This window comes from Crinia signifera, chromosome 2 (genome assembly GCF_055691185.1).
Source record: "Crinia signifera chromosome 2, ASM5569118v1, whole genome shotgun sequence".
Taxonomy (NCBI): Eukaryota; Metazoa; Chordata; class Amphibia; order Anura; family Myobatrachidae; genus Crinia; species Crinia signifera.
In genome coordinates, this window is record NC_139218.1 from 349,653,278 (window position 1) to 349,679,881 (window position 26,604).

Below are 26,604 nucleotides of genomic sequence, written 5' to 3' on the forward strand. Positions count from 1 at the left end.
TTCCTGTTTGGTGCATGATGTGCCTTGCCGTCATCTGAGCAAGGCACATCATGTACCAAATTAAAGCTGTTGGTCTGTAGATTTGTAGAAGTATATTGGTGTTGTAGTTGCATCATCGGAGAGTTCTGTTCTCTTATTTATCGCAAAAGCGAAGCAGCAGCGGCACTCCAGGATAGTTTTCAAGATTTAGTTTGTCACCATGCACACAAAAAGTTGTCGTTTCAGGGCCCACAGGCCCTATTGGCAAGACAATACATGTAACAACATAATTAAAGTACTGAAAAAATGTTTTTTATGTATGTATATGTGTGGTTGTTACAATGCATTTCTGAATGTACACCAAGAACAACCAGAATACGTTTTATCCAGTTGAAAGACTATTAATAAATAGAAAAACCATCTACATAGACATTTTGGTCAATTATTTGTGACATCAGGAGTATCGCATAAAGGACTTCCGTACACTTGGGGCGCCACTCCACTATTGTGTATATATAGATTCATTGTTTCTCCCCTTGCCAACAGGGGATCTGTGGAAAAGGCTGCCCTGTTATTTTCTATAATAATTTGAAATCTATACAGCTTGAGCGAGTAAAGGGTGTGGTTCATAATAAATATATACAAATCTTTGGGTATGTACAGCTGGAGCCGCTCCCAGCGAATGGGGCGTGCGTGCATTTGAGACGCTCGCAAGCACCATTTGCGGCAATGGACGTGTGAGACGCCCGCGCATCCATGTCCCAGTGAATGGATTGCGTTATACAATTCTATTCATTAGAAATGTGTTACCTTTCAAATATTGTGGATACGAGGAACACAAATGGACTGCCAACTGATTACCAGATGGAAATGCTAACCACATGCAGGATCTTGATTTACACTGAGAAATGATATCAACGTTGACCAACAAAACAGGTCAAATGCAGAAATAATATTATGATTCGGTCAGATTAGACTTATTATGGTTTTGTTCTGTAACAAAAGTCCAACTACAAAAATAGGCAGCCGCTGTTTACGTCGCTGCACTGATCAATGAAATAATGTTTGGCACCCTCGCGTGCCTGTTCCCTCACTTGTTTCTCTCGCAAACCTGTTTATGCCCTTTTTGGTGTTTTGCAAGCGTCTCACAATGTGTGTTTTTCAATGCATACATGAAAACAGGCTCTTTCTTTATGAAATCTGCTTTGTTAATTAGAAAATAAGAGCTCAAAAGCAGAATGACTCGGTTATTTTTACATTTTCCTGTAAAAACAGCCCGATACACCGACCCACAATGAGCCGGGATGGATTTCCTCTGCGAGCACGGAAAATGCACCATTTATTATTTCAGCTCTGACTCACCATTAACCTGCTGACACTGGGATGTTTGAAAACCTAATGACAAGGAACAGGTTGGGGCAAACACCAGGGACGCCAGCTCTAGGGATTACCTGCTCATTACAGTAGTTTAGTTTTACTACTTTGGATGCTCTTGGGCTGCCAAGTGATGATGGTAGGTTTTTTGTTCTTTTTTTTTTTTCGTTTTAAGGTGGCGCCAAATAGACACATTTTCATTAGCTTTGCACTAATTAGGATGTGTGTATTTGTGCCACTAAAACAGAAAATGCAAATAGCCTTGGGTAATCTTGAAGGCTGAAATATATAATTGAAACCTCTAGTTATTTAAATGCTAAATAGCGGTTACTCTTTTTTATGAATGCTGACCAGTGGGTGTGGCGATCCACCTGGGGGATACGGTCATTAGTACTCAAGCATTGGGTCGACAGTCAAAAGGTTGTTTTTGTGCCGACAAGCGGCATATCATGCCCTACCATCCACTAGGGCAGGGCTGGGCAACACCGGCCCTCCAGATGTTAATGAACTACACATCCCAGGATGCCTTGCATCAATTTCAGCATGGCCACATAGCAAACCTAATGCAAAGCATCCTGGGATGTGTAGTTCATTAACATCTGGAGGGCTGGTGTTGCCCAGCCCTGCATTAGGGCGTGGTGGGAGAATAAAATAGTGTGCCGAGCGTAACGATGCAACATGCCCGAAGCATGGTGAGCGGACGCGGTGCTACGTTTCAGTGTCCATGTCAACCATTTTGAAATTCGGGACAAAAAAGTAAAAAAGAAACCCTCATGTCGACCGAACGATTGTGTAGATCTTCCTGTATGTCGACCTAGTTGCTGTCTGTCCAATGATCCATACCCCCATCTGGTCCTATCTCATGGCAGACAGTGACAGCCGGGCACAGGAGCTTATGTAATAATGACATACACATATCTATGTTGTACGCAGAGCGGGAAGCATAAGCTCGGTCTGTAATTGGCTGCTGTTCTCTGTAAATTGTTAAGATTTATATATATTATAATATGAGAGAGAGAGTTTCCTGGCAAATAAGCCTATTTTATTCCCAAGAACCATTGCTTATTACTTGTGGTATGGTGCGCTGCTGACTGCGGGTTCCCAAGCAGTTGCAGTATATTTTGTTGTTGCCTCGTTACAGATATGGCTGCTATATCACCTCATTTGGGTATTGTGTCTAGCTCTAATTACATCCCATGTATAAACATAGGTTCCCCATCTGACAAGTTTAGAGTTTTTCTAGGCGGGTGAATAAAAGCGCTTAGAGATTGTCTGGTTACCATGGGAGCTGACCTTTCCTCTTGCAGAATCTGGCTGCTTCTCTCCTAGGTCTGCGAGCATGCTGTAGGAGATGGTAGAGACTTGAGATCTGTCCATGTTACTGTCCCTAATTCCCCATACTCTCCAAGACTTTACCCTATATTAAATTATTGAGCAACTGCGCGGTACACTTTTTCTATCCTGTACGCTGTCCTCCGTAATTAGTTTTGTTCTATGGGAATTTTAAGACTATGCTTCCAAAATCGTAATCATTCAGTTACATAAAAACAGTTTTGGACCAGTTCAATTGTTCCCCTCTTTATAGGGCACAAGTGACATGTGCATAAACCCAGAAGTACCAGGTTTTAGTTGCACAACGCAGCTAAGCCATTATGGATGGTGTATACTGCCTCACAGCACTAAGGTCATGGGTTCGATTCCCTACATGGCCCTAACTGTGCAGAGTTTGTATATTCTCCTTGTACTTGCATGGGTTTCCTCCGGGTACTCCTGTTTCCTCCTACAATCCAAAAATATACTAGTAGACGAATTGGTTCCCAACAAATTAACCATAGAATGAATGTGTGTGCGTGTACATGTGGTTGGGAATATAGATTGTAAGCTCCACTGGGGCAGGGACTGATGTGAAAGTTCAAATATTCTCTGAAAAGCGCTGCGGAATATGTGTGCGCTATATAAGAAACTGTTAATAAGTAAAGTACTGCTTTATTGCACAGTTCTGCACACCACATGGGAAGGGGGGGAGGGTTGACTTCAGAATTCAGGAATCAACACTTGGATCTATATTTTTAGGCTTATTGTTATCCCCGCAGCTGAGATATGAGACACGGTGAGATATGGCTTCCAATGTTGCCGATTATAGTGAACATCGGAAGTCATATCGCATGCAAATCGCATGCTTTTTTTTAGGGCTTGCGGCCTCGATGCGTGCTCCCGTGTGAGCGCAAATCGGCAGCCAGATAGAGAGGGCAGCCAAGACTATATAGTGCAGATCTGCACTATATAGTTTAAATTGTGCCCCTCCATGCATGCCATGCGATGCGAGTCCCGATGCGATCTGATCGCATCGGGACTCTCATAGCACGGCATATCGCCCCCGTGTGTACACACCATAATGCTGCTTTGTAGCAATGTGGTTGTACAGTAACATTGTTTGTTTTTATTTTATAAGATAAAGAAATACTCTAAAATGTAGTCCATCTCTTTATCCTTATACTTTTGTACTCATTTTAATTAACCTAAAGGCCCATACACACTGGGCGACTTTGAGCTGAAAGCCGCTGAAAACAGCCCGTTTGAGCGGCTTTCAGCTCAAAGCTGCCCAGTGTGTATGCCCCAGCGATGAGCGCTGCTGCGCGCTCCCGCATGGTCATCGGGAAATCCACTTATCTGGTTATACCAGCAGATGAGCGGTGTTGAGGATGGCTTTGCATAGCTCTGCGCTATGCAAACCCATCCTCCCCCCTCCGTCGGCGCCGGGCAGGGGGAAAGCCGCTCAGTGTGTATGCACTGAGTGGCTTTCCCTGCAAGCGGTGATTGACATAATCGCTGGGCATAGTCACCCAGTGTGTATGGACCTTAAGTGTGTACGTGTACATGGGCAGACTAGATGGGCCAAGTGGTTCGTATGTGGCGTCAAATTTCTATTTTTCCATTATATGTTTCACAAGCTGTACCAAATATACTTTATTTTGCTTCCTTTGTACTTCTTGACATGGCCTTGGGAAGGCACACTGTCCATAGCTGTTACGTCAAGGGTCATTGGCTGGTAGGTTTTCTTTTTTACATACTTGGATAAGATCTCTGCACTGACCTACGTAATACATAACAACAGGGACTGTGTTGTTTATTAAAACCTGGCACGAAATTCCTGACCTCTGACCATGTGTAAAACACGCCTGTGTTTCTCTTGGTCTAAGGGATCAAAACGTTTAACAGGGCTAATATGAAACAGAAAAAGCTGCAAATCAGCATCCCAGCATTCGTAACAGCAAATAAAATTTGCGGTCAGTCATTAGGAGTCAGTCCTTTGCGTGTTAGCAAATGCATGCGTTTAGCCATGAACAATGTTCTTTTATGGCTGCTATGAATCGCCGGGGCTGTGACACATTAACTAGATATGTTAAGTACCATTAAAATGAGGTGTGGCAAGAGTTAGCCTAGCTGTGTGTCAAGCTGAGATCCTCAGACAGCAGTGACGATTAATTACTTTCAGTTTTACTAGGTAATAATCTAATTTAAGTGTGATCAAAGTACAGTACATAAGGCTAATTCAGGACAAGGGCTCCTGTGTGTATGCAGAAATCTGCTTTGTACTCCCTTTATAAATAGACAGACCGCTTTTATTTGTAAAAGTATTTTCATCTTTTTACTCTTCTCATTATTATTGTTTATTTTTATGGCACCACAAGGGTTCTGCAGTGCCGGCAACAGGTGGGGGGACAAGTGTGGCAGGCACTAATGATCTGAATGGCCCCAGAGCTTCCATGACCTGGCACGACCAACGCCTGTACTAGCTGGCCTGTCAGGGACCTTCGTGGCCTGGCCGTCTACTGTGCACCATCTGTGTGTGGCTATAACTGACTCACTGTGTGCCACTGCCATCGACTGTGTGAGCACCCTGATGCTCGGTGATCAGAGCGTCTACACTGCGTGTGCGCACGACCTGGGGCCGCAGGTGCACAGCCGTACCCGCAGCTGGCGCTGTGGCCTCAGTCTCTGGTTCCTGTACTTTTACTGCGCATGAGCGGGTGGTCTGTTCCGCGCTCTGAGAACAACCTGCTCTGCCTGCTCATAGTACTCTGCTTTCTTTTGTGAAAGTAGTAGGCCAGCAGGAAGCAGCAGCCAGGAGCCAGACCAGCAGGACTGAGAACAACAGAAGTCTGCACCTGAAAGCAAGTTCTGGAGAAGTGAAAGGTTAAGGCTCATGCAGAAGAGGTTTGTGTGGATTTGAGATTAGATCTGGGGGGGGGGGGGAGCACATGAGGAGAGAGGGCCCTGCTTGTGAGAGCTTAAAGGGTGTTTTTACATCATTGTGTAGACCATGGATCCTCAAACTGCAGCCCTCCCAGATGTTGTGAAACTACAAATCCCAGCATGCCTTGCCACAGTTTTGCTATAAGGGAGTGTTAAAAATGTGGCAAGGCATGCTGGGATTTGTAGTTTCACAACATCTGGAGGGCCGCAGTTTGAGGACTCATGGAATTAATGTTCTACACCTGCTATACATAACTTATTTCAAAGTAGCTTTATTTATTACCAGTTCTTTATATAGCGCACACATATTCTGCAGCACTTTACAGAGAATAGTTTAACATTCACATCAGTCCTTGCCCCAGTAGAACATACATTATATGTTCCCTACCACATATACACACATTCATTTTCAGGTTCCTATTGCTGGGAGCCAATTAACCTACCAGTATATTTTTCTGGATTGTTGGAGGAAACCCACATGAGTACGGGGAGAATATACAAACTCCACACAGTTAGGGTCATAGTTCAATGGTTTCTTCTCAATTACCAATGATCTCTCATGCCTGTCTCTGTTATGCTCTGGGCACCTAAGGCTGGCATTGGAGATACCAGCTACATGTAAGTGGCAGGAAGTTTCTCTGTGCAACCAATGTTTGAGGCAGCTACACCAAAGTGTTGTGTTATATTAAGTGTTGGACCACTTATACCACTTTTACACCAGAATACCGGGTCGGATCCGGGAAATCGAACACGGGAAATTGCCAGGGCATGCCCTGCCTCAGACCCAATTTACACTGCAATTCAATCCAGGTTATTCCCGGGTAAGGCCCTTTCACACTGAAAACGGATCAGCCCTGTCTTTCCTTGCTGGTGTCATTAAAAATGGACCTTTGGGCTGTTTGAGATGAGGTCACAAGAAAGGGAAAAGGGAGGAGGTGGGTTCTGCTCCCAGCATTGCAGCAAAGATGGCAGATGGAGTAGCTGTGTTGCAGACATGATGGTGAAGATCAGTTTTGGGGTCAGCCAAAGTGTAACACACTGCGTGACAGCCAGTGTGTGCTGCAGCAGATGAGGCTGTAAACACAGTGTGGAGTGTGCTTGCAGCACAGAGCGTGGTAACGCTGCTGCTGCGCTGCTAAATGCGCCCTGTGCGGGTCTCCAGCAGATGACATCATCTGCCAGAGCTGCAGAAGCACCAATCAGCTCTTCGCGCCCCTCTACCCACCAAATAACCCGGATAATGACCATTTACACCACCCTGAGCCCCGGATAAGCCCCGTGTCCGACCCTGAACATTTGCCGGGTCAGATTCCCGGGGAACAGTACCCGTGTTATTTTTTTTCAGCCCATTTACACCATGCCCTGCCCCGGATTGGAGCGGCAATATCCCGGGTCCAACCTCTGGTGTAAAAGGGGTATTATAACAGTATTTGTTCTTGAAGAATATGGTGACCTCTCATGTGGCACTTATGTCATGCAGTGGGGTATTGTTTGTTTAGTGTTCTGCAATGTTTTTTACTGCAAGGGGCAGATAGAATTAGCTTCTGTGTTTACTGCGCGAGTAATGCTCGGTGCAGTTCAGTTCTTATACAATTTCCTTGCTGCTCATTTACCTGCCCCTTTGTCTTTTTTTATGTTCCGTTTGCACGTTTCTGGCTGTACCTTGTAAGGTGCTTGGACCCATTATAGTGAATATAAATAGAGGCTAATAATAATTTGACTACTCCATTCACCAAACCTGTAACAGCACATTTGTAAATGGAGTGGTCAGATTGTTATAATATAATGGGACCCAGTGATCGCTACAGATGTGTCCTCGTACAGCCAGCCCGCGTACACCATGCAGCACAAGAGACCGCAAGGCACCACACAATCTGTGCTACAGGCTCTGGGATGAGTCTATAAAAGAAAAATTGTGATTATTGGTTGTGCAATTAACAGAAGGTTGCAGCTCTATAACTTAAGGCCCATACACACTGGGCGACTTTAAACTGAAAGCCACTCAAAACAGCAAGTTTGAGAGGCTTTCAGCTCAAAGCCGCCCAGTGTGTATGCCCCGGCGATGAGCGGTGAGGTCTGCTCCCGCATCATCGCAGAGAAAGCCGCTCATCTGCTGGTAATACCAGCAGATGAGTGGCTTTGAGGACGGCTTTGCCCAGCGTTGCACTATGCAAAGCCATATGCACTTAGCAGCTTTCCCCAACGATGATAGCGAACATCACTGTCCATACACGCTGGGCGTAATTGCCTAGTGTGTATGGACCTTTACTTGAAGCAAGTTAATTAGAATTAAAGCAAATAGAAGTAAAGTAGGATATTTGTGCGCTCACTTCTGACGGATAAGAGACAGCCTTGGTTAGTAGGTAAGGGTTGTCAATTCTGACCTGAAGATATCCTCCTAAAGGCATGAATATCAGAATGTATACAGATAATATTTGTGCATAATTAAAAATATAAAGTGACTAATCTACAATATGGATGGATTTAACAATGGTAATGGCAGTCCAGGCGCACCCCACTTAGCTTTGCAGTGATAATCGGAAGCATGTAGTCCCCTGGCGCTTCTTCTACAGGTTCAGACTCATTCGCACACCGATGTATTCGTGTCGCATAACACATTAATCAGCGCAGTCTCATTGTACTGCATCACATTGCAACTAAGGAGAATATTTGCATGAATGAGGTGATTGGTGCAAGCACAGTGGCACGAGATCCGGCATGCAGAGAAGGGCAGTTTGACGGGACTGCGGCCATATTGTATGAGGAAACGTCTGCAGTTTGCAGCAGCGGGCATCTCTGCCAAGCACATGCTGTATGGTGTTGACCATGTCTGAATGACTACTTTTTGTTCTCTGGTCACACGCATCCTCTGCTGAAGGTCTGCTGGCTATAAAGCAGAATTTCCATGTTTATAAGTAGTTAATATTGTTTTTACCATTTTTTATATAGATTAAATCCTGTGTGTCAGTGCACCTTTTTAACAATGCAAACACATTTCCATATATTTTCCTTGTGGAAAAAGGGTTGGCAGCTCCGCAAGAAAACAGTAGTAAACTGTGCTGACTCTTTGTTATCTGAATATATCCTGCTCTTTAGGGTCTTGTTGGAGGTAGAGGCCAATCGGATCATCTGACTTCCTTCCTGTAAGCCTTACAGTTCATGTTAGGCCTGGATGAGTAGCAACCCGAACGTTGTAACTGCTCTCTATGTGTTGTGTTCACAATTAGCTGTTGAACTGCCGGCCTGATTCAGAGGTGATCGCTAGACGGTGTGCAATCACAGCCTAGCAAACAGCGGCATCTGTCCGAATCCCCTTGCTAGCATGCAAGGGAATATGTGCGCTAACACATCCCCTTGCATACGGCCGAAACCTCATTCGATGGTCGCTGTAATGATTTTTCCTTGTGCCTGAAGTCAGGGATCACCATATGGGAACTCATTGATGCCATGTAAATTGAAGACTGAATTGGTTTTCCCTGCGCGCGAATCCCCAGTTTTCTCCATGACTTGTACACCTTCTGGGATTCACATGGCGGCCAATACCCGCTAATGGAATTTGGCCAGAGCGGTCTGCACGATTTATAATATACCCCAATGAATATGGTTTTTGTTTAATAAATAAAAACATTTTTTTTCCTCGTTCATGGTTCAACTAAAATGCCTGAATACCTGTCTCGCGGTATTGTAGGGCCTGGTGTATGCGAACAATACCGGTTTATCTACTGTATGTTGTGCTTTGTTACTTACTTACCATCACCAGGCCACATTCTTTATACCACTGGGGCACAGACTGCTCAGAATGTAACTTCAAAGTGCTGCTCTGCTGTTCATACTAACAGGCAGTAAATGACGGATTACCGGGCATTCCTCTGCTCAATATACCTCAACACGGAGTCTGATCATTCTAGATTGAACGCGTACAGTAAAAAGATAGACATTCTACAGCATATATAGGTAAATGCTGGTGTCTGATTTCCACCAATACAGTAGTTTAAATGGAGGGTTTGTTTTTCTACTTATCTGCCATGTATACCTAGGTGCCCAGGTAACTGGGGAAGCCTGTATTTACCTACCTGGGAAGCTGGAAGTGCCGTAGCGTGTACTGTACTTCATGAGACGTCCACTTTCTGGTCCCCTGTGTGTAGTAGTGCCACCTTTGGTTCCAAACAATCAACCATCGGGACACTGTAGTGCCCGTCATAATAAGGGTATTTGTGTCTTTGGTTCATTCAACAGTGAAAAATTTTAAGTGTCTAGGTTGATCCCAAAAGGTCGACATGGAAAAAGGTAGACACAATCAAAAAGTTGACGTAAAAATAGACAACACCTGAACAGTTTACCATGTTTTTTTGAGGAGGGGGGTTTGGGGGTGTCCATTTCTATCTTGTAGCACATGGAACCCCAATTAGTATACCGCTCCCACTTAGATGGCTCGCTTCAGACCAGGTGCCTCACTGCGTTACTGCCGCAAGCCGCACAGATAACTGTTCCCAATTGTAGTCCAGGTAGATGGTAAAGTATGAAAGAGATCAAGAAATGAAAAAAAATTGTGATATGCTCAAGTTGACCTTATGATGAGTCGACTATTTGACTGTCGACCTTGTTATGGTCGACTTAGAGCCAGGTACTGTCCTTGCTGTTCCGCTGCTCTTTGTTTCTGTCCTTTAGCGGTCTACCACCTGTGTTGGACACACCTTCAGTAGTGAGAGCCGCCTCCTGTTGGGGGCTACTCCTGCGACAACTGTAATAAAAATTCCCATCTAAAGAATAGAATGCTAAAACAAAATGAAAGGTACATTTTTATGTTCTGCTATGATAGAATTCCCTATCTTGTGGTTACTCAATGTGGCAAATGTTCCATCTGTCCCCATATGCACACCCCCCAAAATGTCATTACTGCCCTGATCCCACCCACAAAAGCTCGCTTTAGGTTGAAATGTTGTCCATGGTGTGGTCTGCGAGCTGTGGCTGTACGGTCTTCAGTATAGAGGGAGTTTTGCAGTTATTAGGACTTTAGATCAATTTAGTATAAATTAGTCAAATTTGTCAGACAAGTCATCCTGTATGACCTACCTATAGCTACAGTATAATAGCTGCAGAGCCACCTTGTAACATAGAATGTCTGTGTGCGTGTGCATGTTGTAGGGAATATAGATTGTATACTCCACTGGGGCACTGACTGATGTGTACGTTCAAAAAATATTCTCTGTAAAGCGCTGCAGAATATATGTGCGCTGTATAAGAAACTGTTAATAAATAGATAATTAGTAACCATGACAGAGCCAGAGCTCCAAGCTCGGTCGTGCTTTGAGGTATGTGTGTGCCCGCCCAAATGGAGCTCCATCTCGTGCCATCTAGATGCTGCAGGTGCGTTGCAGAGGTGAGAAGCAGCGTTAGGATTTTATTATATAGGATTGGAGCTTTTGTTTTTAATTCTGCTTTGTTGTTGCTGCAGAAAAGAAAAAAAGTAGCGCTAGTACACCAATGAACATTTGCAGTAGTAAATTTAATAACACATAAAAAACATTTAAAACCACTTCTTCAAGGGCAATGAACAAGGATCCGTTCCTATTAGTGCCGCCAGTAGTATCCACATATACTCCAATAATTCCAATAGTAAATTCTGGATAGATGAAATACACCGTCCCCACATATTAGTCACCAATTGGTGATTCAGCGTAGGTGGGTGGGTTTTATAGTTACCGCAATTGGGGTCACCAGGAGATATTGTTCCAATTGGATTTGTTGTTGCTGCACCTGATGGTGGTGAGAAGTTTTATTGCAGCGACAAATAATAAAATCAGGATTTTTTCTTTCTTTTTTTTTTCTTGGTCTTATTTCTACATTTTGTTAAGTGATTTTTGGGCTTGTTTCCTGTGTAGGGTTGAGGTTTTTTTCTTTTTTCTCTACATGCGCAGAAATAAGCTGTGCAAGGTATCAATCTGTTTGAATGGACTTTGTGCTGGAACAGTTTTGCAATATTTTATCAGCAGAACATGTTGTTTCAACAAAACAAAAATGAAAGTTTTGTATTTTTTACGTTGTATCCAACATAATATTGATTGTCTTGTATGTATAGTTTAAGGCCCGAAGGGATGATACTCTCTTGTCAATAAGAAGTTTTTGTTCCTGTTTAAAACAGTCTGTATTTGTATCTATATGATTGTGTCTGGTCATACATGAGGGACCATTCACTTTGTTCTGTAAAAAAAAAAAATATATACTAACTAGGCTGTATGAGCCTTCTGGCAGAAGTAACCAAACTTATTTGAGGATCCCTGGAAAGAGGATTTCTAAGGGTTCTACAGTAGTAATACTGTACCATAACAATGTCACCAATTATGTTGTTGACTTTGGAACATGTCAACATTACAGCACTGACTAATTGTGGTTGACACTGTCCGTAACAATATTATGTTGGCATTTACCCAATGGGATGTAGTCAAAAGGTCAACAGTTGTGATGTCGACCGGTAAAGTGTTGACATTCACAGAACGTGGACATTATGGTTAGGCTGCTGGGAGAGGGTAGGGTTAGAAATGCCTTAAACACCTGGGCACCATCGGAGGTATAGCCCTGTTCAGTGAGTGTCAAATGGCCCCCGGGAACCTAAAATAGTCTGATGGTGCCACACTAGATATTCTAACATGTCAAAATGAAAGCACTATGCGATGAGGATCGGCAAACTAGATGATCTCAACGTGGTCAAAGCTGGCAGTCTCGCGTCCACTTGATTATTGTCAACATAGAGTCAAAACACCTGGATAGATCCACAGGTTTTCCAGGCCTGCGTCAAGCTGTGCCTGTATATTTAGTTGGCAGGTACTTGTTTCCTATCTGGGCGCCCACGATCAAAATCGCGGTCATCGGGGGTAAAAATCGCGGTCATCGCGGGTAAATTGGGATGGCCGCGATGCCCGCGATGACCGCGATTTTCCCATAGGGAACAATGTTAAAAATCCTGATTGACCGCGATTTTACTGTTAAATGCCTCAACGGACCCGATTTGGGGCCAAATAGGGCAAATTAACCCTTAAATGTCCCCCCCAATTTTTGACGCCACCCCACGATCGACGCCAACCCGAAGCGTGGCGAGCGCAGCGAGCCCGCGAGGGGCGGCGGTACGCGTCCTCCGACCTTTTCATGCCCTACTATCCACTAGGGCGTGGTGTGAGAATATAATAGTGTGGCGAGCGCAGCGAGCCACCGAGCCCGAAGCGTGGCGAGCGCAGCGAGCCCCGCGAGGGGACGCGGATACCTTCACTGTGAAGCCCGCGAGGGGACGCGCATAACTGTGAAGGTATCCGCGTCCCCTCGCGGGGCTCGCTGCGCTCGCCTCGCTGCGCTCGCCTCGCTTCGGGCTCGCTGCGCTCGCCACACTATTATATTCTCACACCACGCCCTAGTGGATAGTAGGGCATGAAAAGGTCGGAGGACGCGTACCGCCGCCCCTCGCGGGCTCGCTGCGCTCGCCACGCTTCGGGTTGGCGTCGATCGTGGGGTGGCGTCAAAAATTGGGGGGGGGACATTTAAGGGTTAATGGGCTCTGTGGCCCATTTAACATTGATTCCTATGGCCAAATCGGGTGGGTTGAGGCATTTAACAGTAAAATCGGGTCCATCGCGGCTTTTAACATTGATTCCTATGGGAAATCGGGAGCATCGCGTCGCGGGCATCGCGGGTACATTTATGGCCGGCCGCGACGCGACCGACACGATTTCCAAGTTTAACATTGGTTTCAATGGGAAATCGCGGGCATCGCGTCGGTCGCGTCGCGGCCATACATAAATGTACCCGCGATGCCCGCGACGGGCGCCCAGATAGGAAACAAGTACCAGTTGGCATTACTAGTTGCACAAATCTATCCAATAAACAAAGTATAGATTGGCATACACCTTTCTTTCTGTTGTATGCTGCCATGCAGTGTGTTGTATATGCTGTCCATATTGTGAAAGCCAAAAAGAGCACACCTGAAAGGGTATCCAATTACATTACATGTAATTACATTTATCCCATATTATTTCCGGGGGGATCTAATTAGATCCCCCATTAAAAAGAATTAAAAGCCGGAGCAAAAAGCCATTTCTTATTGTGTATTTTGCTTCACCTTTCTGAGGCAGGTGAAACAAAATCTATAATAAGCTGGCTTCTGACAGCTTATTGGGGCTAATAGGATAGGACCTGATCATTGATTTCATTGGATACCCTCCCCAACATGTTTCTAGAACTCTGAAACCTTTTGAAATCATGGGTGAAATTTAATAGGATGAGAGATTCAGAAAGTAAGAGATTCGGTAAGAAATCTCATTTTTTTAAAGCGGTAATCATTTACACTGCAAAATCAAACTGGTTTTGCAGTGTAAATGATTGCCGCTTTAAATAAACTGGAGATTTCTTGCCAAATCTCTCACTTTCTGATTCTCTCATCCTATAAAATTTCACCCCATGTGTTCATATTATTACAGGTTGAGTATCCCCTATCCGAAATGCTTGGGACCACGAACATTCCGGATAGGGGAATTTTTCGGTTTTTGGAATAATTTTTTTTAGGTATACTTACCTGGTCCCTCGGCGTCCACGCAGTCCCCGGGCGTCCACAGCAGGCCTCCGGCATCTTCTCTGGGTCTCCAGCGGTCCCAGGAATGCATTGCGCGAGTGTGCGTGCGCACCGGTGACGTCACCGGCGAGCGCGCACACTCGCGCAGTGCATTCCTGGGACCCCTGGAGAAGATGCCGGAGGCCTGCTGTGGACGCCCGGGGACTTGGTAAGTATGAAAAGAGGGTTAGGGGGGTTAAAAAAAAAAAAAATTCGAATGATTCCAAAAACCACGGTTTTTGGAATAATTCGGATAAGGGATGCACGGATACAGGATACTCAACCTGTATTCCCTATATGGAAGATATTTCCGTGAGCCCTACATCCTGGCTGGCTTCTGTGCAGCAGATCGAAAGACCAGAGCCATATTTTCTGCACAGTTTGTGGGGACAGACAGGGCACGCTTTCCCTTTTTAACAGCAATAGCGAAAGCCTTGGAGACGCGTCACTGCCGTCTGCGCCATGGATTACAGAATCTTGCTACAGTAAGGACTGTTACTGTAGCATCTATACATTATACTGCCCCCACTTAGCCCATGGCACATTGTACTAATATCCCCTCTGTATATAGTAATATATGTGCACAGTGCAATAATGCATATTCCCTACTGTACTAATGACTATTCCTGCACAATCCGCCAAGTCACTCATTATGTAGCGTAATATCAATAAAGATAACCTGCGCATGCTCACCCCTACCATGTCACTGTATCATTGCCTGTACCCCTTCTACACGTATCCTCCTACACCTATCCTTTTGGCGTTCTATGCTATTGTACAGCATGCCTGATGTAACTGGCATGGGTAGGGATTCTCACGCTTGTGTACTTCTGTATCTTGCGTTGTAATTTGCTAATAATTTACTAGGTACTTAGTATCCATATATTCTCTTGTAAAGGAATTGATATAAAGTAGCAGATGTGTAATGATACGTGGCGCGTCACTTGTATAGGACCAGCTGTCTTTTACACCTTTACCCAGGTTACATACTTTCTCCTAAATATTGTGTCTTCAATTACTAATCATGTAGTAATTACTTAAAGTTTAGTATTGCTGTCACAAAAGAATTGGTTATAAAATAAAATAAATTGTCATATTTTAAGAAAAATTGACATGGAATATCTAAGCAATGTGTTTGGTGCGTCCTTTTGTATACACTCTAGTAAAATGTTGTTATTTGATACTAATTGTTCAGTTCTAATGTTCATGACGCAGATGTAAGACAGACTATGGTTTTAGTCTGAGCTCTGCAGTGTTCCACTGATGTGGTCATATTTGATGTGGTGTAATCTGCAGTCAGATGTTGAACAGCTGCTGTCACTATTGGGGGGTGGTCCGGCCCCCTGTACATCACTACTGGGTAATGCCCCAGCTGTTACATTGTTGATGGCAGTGTGCCGAGAACCTATGGAGGTGCTGGGGTTTCCCCCAAAGCTCTCCCTTTATTGTGGATAGATGCTGTGCACGTGCAAGGAAGAGGGCAGGCTGTTTTAGCAGGGCGCCGTTAAAGTTGCAAGGGCACATTCTGTCCTTTAAAAATCGTGCAGGGCACAGAGTCCTGCTAAATCAGCCTAGCCTGAACACTAGCAGAGTGCTCTGTGGGACAAGTCCTTTCTATTGACCATTGGATGTAAATAATGAGGCAGCACTGGGATATGATTACTCAGCAGACACGTTTAGGACGTGTGTTATACTTAATATTCCTGCTGCTGAATGAAGAAGGCATTGCTTTTGAAGGTGATTAATTACTGTCTAATTAAGCTAATTGTGAATTATTGACTAACTAATGCTCTGTAGGTGCGTGAAAAGACCCCATGATTTGTATAAAAATCACAGGCTCCCATTTTCAGTCCTGTAATTGAATAGCAAAACCCTGCGGCAAGGTTTTTTGAGTTTCCCATTTGCAATTGAATCTGCCCCAATGTGCGGTTTGTTTTTGGCGCTTTGGTGAATTGCACTTTTATTTCTTCAGCTTTAAAGGATGTCACGCTAGTGGTGTAGGTTTAGTGTCTTTCATCTGAAAGGCCGTCTGAAGACGTACGCAGCTTCCTGTGACAGAGGAATTTCCTGCATGGCTATGACTGCAGTGTAGCACATGAAGAGGTCTAGAACCTTTTCTTACACCAGTTACCTACCTTGCTGCTATGTATTTACTTATTTGTTTTTAATTTGATTGTTTTGATGCACTTCAAAATAACTTAAAGTGCCCATACACCGTACAGCTCAGAAAGTATGTGTTAGCATAAATGTCAGCATTCTGGTATCAGCTGTATTAATGTTGACACGCGCTAGTTACAGGCTGACTGCTAGGGTGATCTGGGCTGATTAGACATTTGAATTTGCAATTTTGGCCTGTAGCTTATTGCAGCCCCTAGTGTTCATTCTAGCACCCGCCACCTTTGAAAACCCATTCGGTTCCTCTTCCCCGCCTGGGGTGTCGCTGTCTGCTGTAGTGGTTCTAGCAGTGTGGTCTGTATATCAGCACTGATATGCAAACCAGACCTGTGCTAGAAACACCACAGCAGACAGCGACACCCCAGGCAGGGAACAGGAACTGCATGGGTTTTTAGAGATGGCGGGTGCTAGAATGAACACTATGCCCCTGTATCCTTATTACACTGGCGGTGGCCAGTAACATAAAGTTTGTGTTTTTTCCATTGCAACGCCGCGTTCATGGCGACATGTCAGGCAGCACTGCTGAGACTTAAACAAGAAATTGAAATAGTCCCAAGGCGCAGCCAATCCGCGCAGCCACAAATCAGATGAGGGACCACAAAAGCGTCGACTAGTAGAGATTTCACGAAAAAACGTACTTGTTGGCGCTGGTTACATGTTTTAAATATTATATAAGTGCACTGTTTTTTTTTTTGGGGTGCGTGTTTTATCTGTTTATAAAGGCAGATGACAGACAAGTAAAAAGTGCAGCGTGACATATAGACAGAATAACATAACTGTTACGCATGAAATCATAAAGCTATGCTATGCAGTAGCGTTCCAAAGAGGCTCGGAGACTATAATATGCAATACTTAAAGTTAATACATTTTGTATTTGTCACAAAATAAAGATGTTATCCAGCAACAAGTAGTAAATGCAACAGCGGATATAAAATAATAAAATACTGGGTTGGAAGGTGGGATACTAACTAGGCAGCAGAGTCTTAAATGAACTAAAAATATAAAATGTGCCCGCAGATCACCAGACCTAATCTTACCTAGGGCACCAAATTAGTCAGGGCCGACTCTGCTGACTTAGGCTGCTGTGTATTTATTTATTAAATGTTCTGCCACGATGTTCAGCTCTCCTGTACCTCTGTCGTGAAGAGTGGATGACGGTGCTGCACAGGCTAAAGGCTCTATTCATCTCGTACTTTTCATGTTTCCCCTCCTAGTTCTTTCACACATTCCAGAGTGTAATTCTGCCAAACCCAGTGCAGCACTGCATGCAACTGCACAGCCGGCCTGCTCCCAGTAGCCCATTCACTCATGCACCCCTAGTATTGCCAACAGACACACCTCAAATAAATAAACCACACTGGGTTTGCAAAGTGCTGACAATCTATTCAGGAAAGCAAAATACATTTGCTTGAATTCCACTGTAGACGTAGATTTGCTGGCATCTGTCACTGACATTTATCTGTGCAGTGCTTATGGAAATACACCCATTTTTCTTTCAACACCTCTGTTTTCACAGCAGGCTCGGAAGGGGATCGTGAGCTTTTGAACTCATCGATGTCCTTTCCCGTTATCCGAAATGAACTGCTGGTCATCTTAGGAGAATTGTGCAGCGTAACACTGATTTTAGGATTTGCTTAAATCCCAACGCTGATCATGCCGTGACTTGGTTCTGATGTGCTGTATTTAATGATGAAGTTCTCATTCATGACATATGTTTGCCGTCTTTGTCATTTGACATTTTAGGGGCCCTTTTATCAATGAGTGATAAAACTTGTTGTGAATTATACAACTATAGTTGCATATGATAAAAGGTGCTGCAGCCAATTCGCTCCCAAAGTCATCTTTCAAATCCACGACTACTAAGTTCTGAAAATGTGACCGTTAGGAGCTGTTTTCTCACTCATTGATCATGAAGCAGCGGTATTGCGTGAGTATAGCCGCACTCCCCAACTATTTTTAAGGCGTCACAATGTGTATACTGTGCTGTAAAGAAATATACACGGAGTGTCGACAGGCACAATGTTTACATCGTCATAATGCTGAGTCAGTATGTCTGCATAACCGTATTCCTAGCCCCCGGCATTGTGAGCATGTCCATATTCTAGTGTCTGCACCTTGTCTTATCACAAGTACAGTACAGTCTAGGATAAAACATATAGCTAGGTTGGGTGAGGACATGGAGTATCTTGTAGGGCAAGCAGTGGTTTGTTGGAGGTAGGGGAGGTATTTAGGCACTCTGAATCCATACACCACCTAAGGGCATACTTGCCTACTTTTGAAAACTAGTTCCAGGGAGATTATAGTTGGTGGTAGAATTTTGCACAGCGCCCCATTGAGGGGGCGTGTCATGCTCCACCCAAAGGGCGTGTCTAGTTCCATATATGGAGAGATTATGAAAAGAGATTGTGAACGTGGCACCTAGAAGCGTGGCTGTGTACTGCTACATCTGAGAGGAATCTTTTAAAATGACTTATATCCAAATGTAGATGAGCCCCAAAGCAGTTAGTAAGAGCTACTGTACTTGGTAAAGTGCTGGGAAATGGTGCTGATGATTCAGTGTAAATGTATCTGTCTCTCATTCCTTTTTTCCCCATAATTGTAACCGTGTAATGTGGGCTAGGGGAAATGAGGGAGATTGCTAGACTAATGAGGGAGAGAGGGAGATTGCTGCTATTTCAGGGAGTCTCCTGCAGAATGCAGGAGGGTAGGCAGCTATGCGTAAACTAAGCATATACTGTCAGACAGACAATGGGACTTGGAGACCAAAGCCAAGGAGAACATGAAAAGTAACATGTAGCCTCCAGGGCTTTATAGTATGCTTTGGCTTGTCTGACCACCTTTTTAGTCGCACTGGCCCTTTCTGAATACATCCCACGCATTTGCCTTTAGAATTCCAAAAATGCTGCAGTCCCTGTTCCGGACTCTATTTCATGGTTTCCTCTTCTACATTTCTGGGATTTGCATCAGCATGAGTGTAAGAAATGAATGACAAATAACCAAACTATTTCTAGGACATCTAGTATATTCAAGTTCATCAGAAACTGCAACTGCATAAATGAAAGGTGTACAGTAAACTTCTTAATGCTACATCAATCCTGATGTGCTTCTGCTGCACCTCCCTTCACCAGATCTGTAGTTTTAAAATACTTTAAAACAAATCACCACAACGGAGCTATTTGCAGATGCAATGTTATAGAAGTGACGGCAAAAGCAGCCGAATTCTCCCCATTCACAGTCCATCTCTGTGGACTTGAGGATTACTTTGCGCAGGTCTGAAAACCAAATCCATACCTCTGGCGATTACTGTAAGTGCAGCATATAGGCACACGTACCCACGCTGCTCAGGCCTATCAGGCGCTAAGCTTTACAGTTCATTTCTCCCAGCAGTATGTTAGGTCTGCTTCATATCACGTAATCTAATGGATAATCAGGTGATCTATGTCAGCTGGAGTGTTTTGGGATTGCTTAATTCTTTTTAGTGTTTTCCCCTGTTCTTGTTTTAACAAAATGCACACTTTATTAGTATATATTGTTGTTTTACTGTGTGTCGATCAGAAAATATTGGAAATATACCTTAGCCTCATGTCCCCACTTTTTTCATCAGCCAGCCTCCTACTATATACCAGATTACAGATAAACAGTTTTTTTTTTTTTTTTAGAATTTGAAAAATGTTTAAAGGGGTGATAATAGCCCGTTTTGTAAGGGGTCTGTCCCAGATCGCTTAAAAATTTTGCACGGATCGCTCCGTGTCTATGCCCCATAGCGATGGCAATGCATGGTCCGGTGTGTCACCATCCCAAGCTCAGATCTGGACTACATATAATCAAGATCTAGTCCACTAGTGCGCCTGTGCTTTAGAGAGCGCTAGTTAGCGCAGATCGCCCACATACATCACTACTTGTGTATGGGCGATCTAGCCACTGGGAAGTTCAAGGGTGATTTCCATAGCTTACATTACTCAGCATGTAGGCTTATCAAAATTGCCCATGTGCATCATTTATTGGGGTGTATTCAATGCTTTCTGCGAGCTGTGACAGCGAGTAGTGCTGCTTGCTCACTGTCACAGCTTGCAGGGTCAGTATTCAGCTGACCCCCTGCCACATGCCATTTCCCCCTTGCTAGGTTTTTGGAGCGAGGGGCAAACTGCATATGCGGCCGCTAAAACAGCAAGGCTATCGGCTAAATGCAGCAGGCTCCCTACATTAGCCACGAGCCTTGCTTTTTGGGGGAATGCGCACTGTCCTCTTACAGCGAGGATTTCCCCGGCGCGTTGAATAGCGTGAGCAGCCGGCGTGGAAGGTAAACAGCGAGCATCGCTTGTTTTCGGCGATCCCCGACATTTAACCCGCCCTCGCCGGCCGCATTGAATACACTCCATTGTGTACAATAGTTACATTTGCTGCCCAATAGATTTACTTTTTATAGTAATGGTCATTTTGTAAACAAAACTTTTTTGTGTGTTGAATTAATTTTAAAATACAATTACTATTCTTTATCTTTTTTTCCTTTAATCGCTTGGTTGCTGTGTGTAAAAACAGGATTTTGTCTAACGAGCCAAGCAGACGTTTTCCGAATAGGAAGTATAGCTTTTCTTTTTTTTTCCTCTAAATATTTTTATATTTGTTGGCAGTTGTCTAAATATCTTTGTGTGACCCTAGATGTCGTTTGTTTGCTGTAGTAGTTTGAGGCAGACTGTTTTAATAACATTTTAAGTTTGACATCTAGGACTAAATTTGACTATTGTTTTTCTTACTGTAGTGGTCTCTAAACAACTGTACTTCAAGCTTATAGTATGCACTTAATTACAATATTTTATATTCCTTTTTTTTATCTAGTTTATTGATTTGTGATTATTTTACTAATAAATATTAGTTGGCTCGTTGCCCTCCAGAAGGTTTCACATTCAATATACTTCTAAACAAACAACATATGCTACCTATACAATGTGTTGTGTTTTCTAAAGCCATTGTTTGACTACATGTATGCAGTTAGGCGTAAATGTTTGTGAACATTAATGGTGATCCCGTGAAATGATAGGAGCACTCGGCAGAAAAACAAGTCTACCAGCTTTCCCCACTGTTCCCCATTGGGCGTAAATCACATGAGATTAGTGCACACCAACAACTAATTTAAATGAGGCTTAAACATAGGAAGTGCTAGATATTCCAAGAATGCCGTGTATAATGTATGTGCAGGCTGTCGTAGTTTAAGCTTTTACAAAACCGAAGGACAAGGTACATGTTTACTACATACTGTGTTTACCTACAATCACGCGATGATCCTGAATAGATACAAAACAAAGTTTATACTGTATGTTCATGGCGTGTTTATAGATGCGCGTCTGAAAAATACAGTAACAACATGAACAGTTTGATACACACACACACAAACACGTGTATACTATCTTACATAACTAGTAGAACCATAAGATTTGAAACAGAATAGTAAACTGTAATACCTACAGTATATGCCAAGGCTGTACTGCGCCATAGTTAGTCAATGCTCTTGCTTATTTGATCCTATATAAAAGTACGGTAGCCCTTGGTGTTCAAAGTATAATTTCTTATATGAACCGTGTGAAGGCTGGGTCACAAGCGCCATGTTGCAGATCAGTGTCTTATAGAGAGTCTACTATGGTTTAATTTTAATGGTCGTCCTTTTGTAGGATTTGATTATGAATGGTTATATTGCACATGTGACATCTCTTGGCAGTAAATACTGCTTTCTACTCTAAAATTTACACTGATTTTAATATAAGCGAATTATGGCCTAGTGACCATTGAAGAGCACTGTGTAATGAACCTATACACTTACCAGCTAGCATTATGCCACACACTTACTTGTAAATGGACAAGCCCCTGGTATTCATTATCAATGAGTCAAAGAATAGTTATAAAATGTTATGGGACCCACACATAACAGATGGATCTACGCAATTGTAGGATGAATTGGGTGAATAATCTGCAACATATGGGGTACAGCAATCGGCAATTCCAATTTGTAAATCAAATTTTCCATGCATATTGGATTTTAGCGACCAATCAAGGCTCTAGATTGCTTGCATACGGAAACAATCCGTAAAATACTAGTAACGGTTTGCAAATCTGATCTTAAAACCAAACTTTCATGATTTGCAAATCTTATTTTTGGATGAAAAAAATCAACAAGCCATTGATAAATCTTTGGCAATATTTGGGTGCAGATTAGCAAATTGTTAAATAAAGGGGGATGACCACACTGAATCAGTGAATCATTCTTTTCAGATTATTGTTGATTTAATCTGTTAGGTCCGTATCAAATTACTGTAGGTGCAATCCTTGATCCCTAAACTCCAGAGAGACCTGGATAAGTGTATCAGCCAAGGTGAAAAAGTGATCAGCACTTTTCCAAATTGAATAAAATCCTATAATGTCACTGGACTGTATTGTTGCAGTTTGACTGTTTCACATTGATTAAAGGACCTGCAGTAGGGAGCGATTGGTCTGTCATTTTGGTAAAATGTGTAATGTGCACACAGTTTGTATACCAATACTTACCTGAAGAATTTGTTTGGTGCAATAAATGGAAAGAAATAGATTTTCTTAACAAAACAAAAAAAAAACATATTAGACTTGTTTTAACTGCTGTCAAAATAGATGAGATAAACCATTTTCTTGCCAATCTTGACTGGGGCACGTTTTTTTTTTCACGTATTAAAAAAAGCAATGTTTTATTTAATATACTATTTTATTTATATTTTAATAGAAAATGCATTAAATTATTTTCTTTTTTCTTTCAGAATTCAATCCGACATAATTTATCCCTTCACAGTAAATTTGTGCGGGTACAAAATGAAGGGACTGGTAAAAGTTCCTGGTGGGTTCTGAATCCCGAAGGCGGGAAGAATGGTAAATCGCCAAGAAGACGAGCCGCTTCAATGGATAACAACAGCAAATTTGCTAAAAGCAGAGGAAGAGCTGCCAAGAAAAAAGCCTCCATCCAACAAAGTCAAGATGGGAGCGGAGATAGTCCCGGGTCACAGTTTGGGAAGTGGCCAGGAAGTCCCAGTTCCCACAGCAACGATGACTTTGAAGCATGGAGCACATTTCGGCCAAGAACCAGTTCCAACGCCAGCTCAATCATGCCAGAAGAGGAAGATCTCGGAGATTCTGATGTGCACAGCCTGGTGTATCCACCATCTTCTACAAAATTGGCATCTACCTTGCCAAGTCTATCAGAGATTGGAAACTCTGAAAACATGGAGAATTTATTAGATAACCTGAACCTGTTGTCTCCCAACACCTCACTGACTGTTTCAACGCAGTCCTCACCCGCCTCAATGATGCAGCAGCAATCTGGTTATTTATTTACATCACCAAACACAAGTATGGGGTCACCTGACTCTGAATACAGAAAGTACAATTACGCTCAAGCTAGCATGAACTCTATATCCCAGATGTCTATGCAAAGTGTTCCAGAGAGCAAACCAGGTTATAGGTCTGTGGGCCCATACAGTATCCCTGCTGGACTTCTAAAGGAACTGCTCACGACAGATTCTCCACCACATAATGATATACTGTCCCCAGCAGAGTCTACAGTCTCACATGGCACCAGTAGGGTTGGGTTGGGTCAGAATGTATTAATGGTTTCTAATTCTGGAATGCCTGTTTACGGCAGCCAGACACCCCACGGCAAAATGAACACTATCCCCCATGCACATCAGCCTCATAATCATCAGACATCTCTCAATGGTCGTGCCTTGCTTCACACCGGCAGTACCATGACACACAGTGCTGGCATTAACCGCCTATCAACGGTTAAAAGTTCATTACAAGTGCCTATGACTCAACCCCTTCAAATGTCCGGCATGGGTCCTTATGCCGCCAATAGCTGCAATGGCTACGGAAGAGTCGGTATTGTCTCCATCCACCAGGAAATGCTGCCTAGTGACTTGGATGACATGTTGATTGAGAGTTTGGAATGTGATATGGAGTCCATTATTCGGAATGACCTCATGGAGGATGGCGAGGCAGATTTTAACTTTGATAGTCTATTACCTAACCAAAGCTTTCCTCACAATGTCACAACCACCACACACAGCTGGGTGTCTGGGTAAAGATAGATACATGGTAAGTATGTGTTATATCTGGTAAACCTTTAAATTCAGTAATCACATGTTTTATGTGAGTAAACGCATTTGTTTTCTGTGTAATAGCAGACTCTCAAGCTAGAGAAACGTAATAAATCTAGAAGCTCCTAATATCTTTGGTGGCCTTCAAGCCAAAACACACAACGATATAGCATAAAAGACTGGCAATCCCGTATTATGTCCTAATTTTTTGTTTAAAATTTGTCTACTAATTTCATAATTATATAAAAAAAATTTAATACTACTCCTTGTTGTAGGTCATGTAAGACATATTTTAGGGGGCAGCCTAGAATAGGAAAACCCTTCTGCGGAATGTAATAGCCTGCGAGAAGCCGGAACTACGAGAATGTGTGCGAGTTTTCGTGTTTTTTGTTAAAGCCTCAGTCCAACCTGGTTTTGCCACGTAAAGGATTGCCGCTTTAAAAGGAAAAGCCAGGTGAACTTGGACAAAATCTTACGCACTCTGCTTCTCGCTGGGTATTCTACATTCCCCACATGTCCTGCATACACGGGAGAGGGGGGGGGGGGGAGATCCAGATGGTTTTCCTCCATCAATGGTACAGCAAAACCGATGTTTTGCTTCTTTTTTTTTTTTTTTTTAAAGTGTTGGGACATGGAGAACAGCTCTGCCCCCCCCCCCCGCCACCTGTGATGCCGCTACACCACATTCTGATTGGCCCACGGACCAGTCAGTCAAAGAAAATAGTTTTAACCATCGATGGCCATCCATCACTTATTATTATTATTATTATTATTATTATTATTATTATTATTATCAATGGCTGGTTACAGTATCACCATCAATGGCGACTGCACCGGTGGCCATCCCTAAACAGAATAGACGATACACAGCCTGAAAACCAACATATTACTTTCTTTTTATTTCATCATTTTTGTCTTTCCCTTCTGTTTTAAGGGTGTTAAATGGTAAGGCAAAAGTACAACAAAAACTTTTAAAATCTCCTTAAATTTTGGATTTATCTAAAATCGTCAGCACTTTATCAAAACTTTCTAAACCTTTTTTTTTTTTTTTTTTTTTTTTTTTTTATGAGCGCCATCATGCAAAAATCTTTTAAAGCATATTCCTTTCATTTCGCTTTTGCTGTTCACGTTCTATAATAGAGCTCAGTAGGGCTGAGGGTGACAAGTGTCACTGCTTAGGGGCATTTACATTTAGTACAGTATCAACCTTGCGGTACAGGATTTAAATAACTACACACTATGCACATGTAATGTAACTATGGGCATTTCCAGCATGCTCTTGTGGGTAATGTTGATTTAACCCCTTCCCGACGCAGCCTGTTTTTGCCTTCCTGACAGAGGCCTTTTTTTCAAATCTGACAGGTATCACTTAAGTGGGGATAACTTTTTTTTGCTTTTACTTATCCCAGTGATTTTGAGATTGTTTTCCCGTGACACATTGTACTTTAAATTAGTGGTAAATTTTGGTCGATACAATTTTTTTTTTTTGTGAAAAATACCAAAATGTCGTAAAAAAAATGGAACATTTTGCTATTTGCAAAATGTTACATTTTCTGCTTGTGAGACAAATAATCATACCACTCAAAATAGTTAATAACTAACAAAGACCATATCTATACTTTATTAAAAAATCATTATTTTAACCTTTTTAACGTCAAATGTCGGGAAGGGGTTAAAAGTATAACGGTAGCCAATGTCACTTAACCACCTGTATAGTGATATTTTATTTTTTTATTTACTTCTCTTTTTTTTTGGAGGGTGGGCGCAGTTTTAGTGCGGTCTATGACGTTTGCCATTCCGGAATGCCAAATTACATCCATCTGCATTGCAAGTTCAGCTTTACATCCCATATAGGTGTGTAGGAAAACCTACGATGCTGGGGTCACTGTAACTGGTCAGCTGTTACATTCCTTCCTTGGAATGTTTCTGTGATAACTGCTTCCTGCTGTTTAGTTCCTTTCCCAGTATCACTAATCTGCTATGCTTTGTAATTCCATACATTGCAATCTTTATTATACCTTGAAATCTCCTTGCATTCTCTCTTATCATCCATATATACCGCTTTACATAATGGGCCTGATTCTGATAGCCACTTACCAAGCAGTTGCTGTG

General features: G+C 42.9%; 1 protein-coding gene across 1 annotated transcript in view; it reads left to right on the top strand.

Annotated features, from left to right (window-relative positions):
• FOXO1 (forkhead box O1) overlaps nucleotides 1-26,604 on the top strand; it is a 49,813-nt gene that overhangs the window by 21,012 nt on the left and 2,197 nt on the right. The window contains exon 2 of the mRNA XM_083169742.1: nucleotides 23,161-24,490. Coding sequence (XP_083025868.1) covers nucleotides 23,161-24,477 — 1,317 coding nt within the window. The 3' untranslated portion in view covers nucleotides 24,478-24,490. The remainder of the gene's footprint in view (nucleotides 1-23,160; nucleotides 24,491-26,604) is intronic.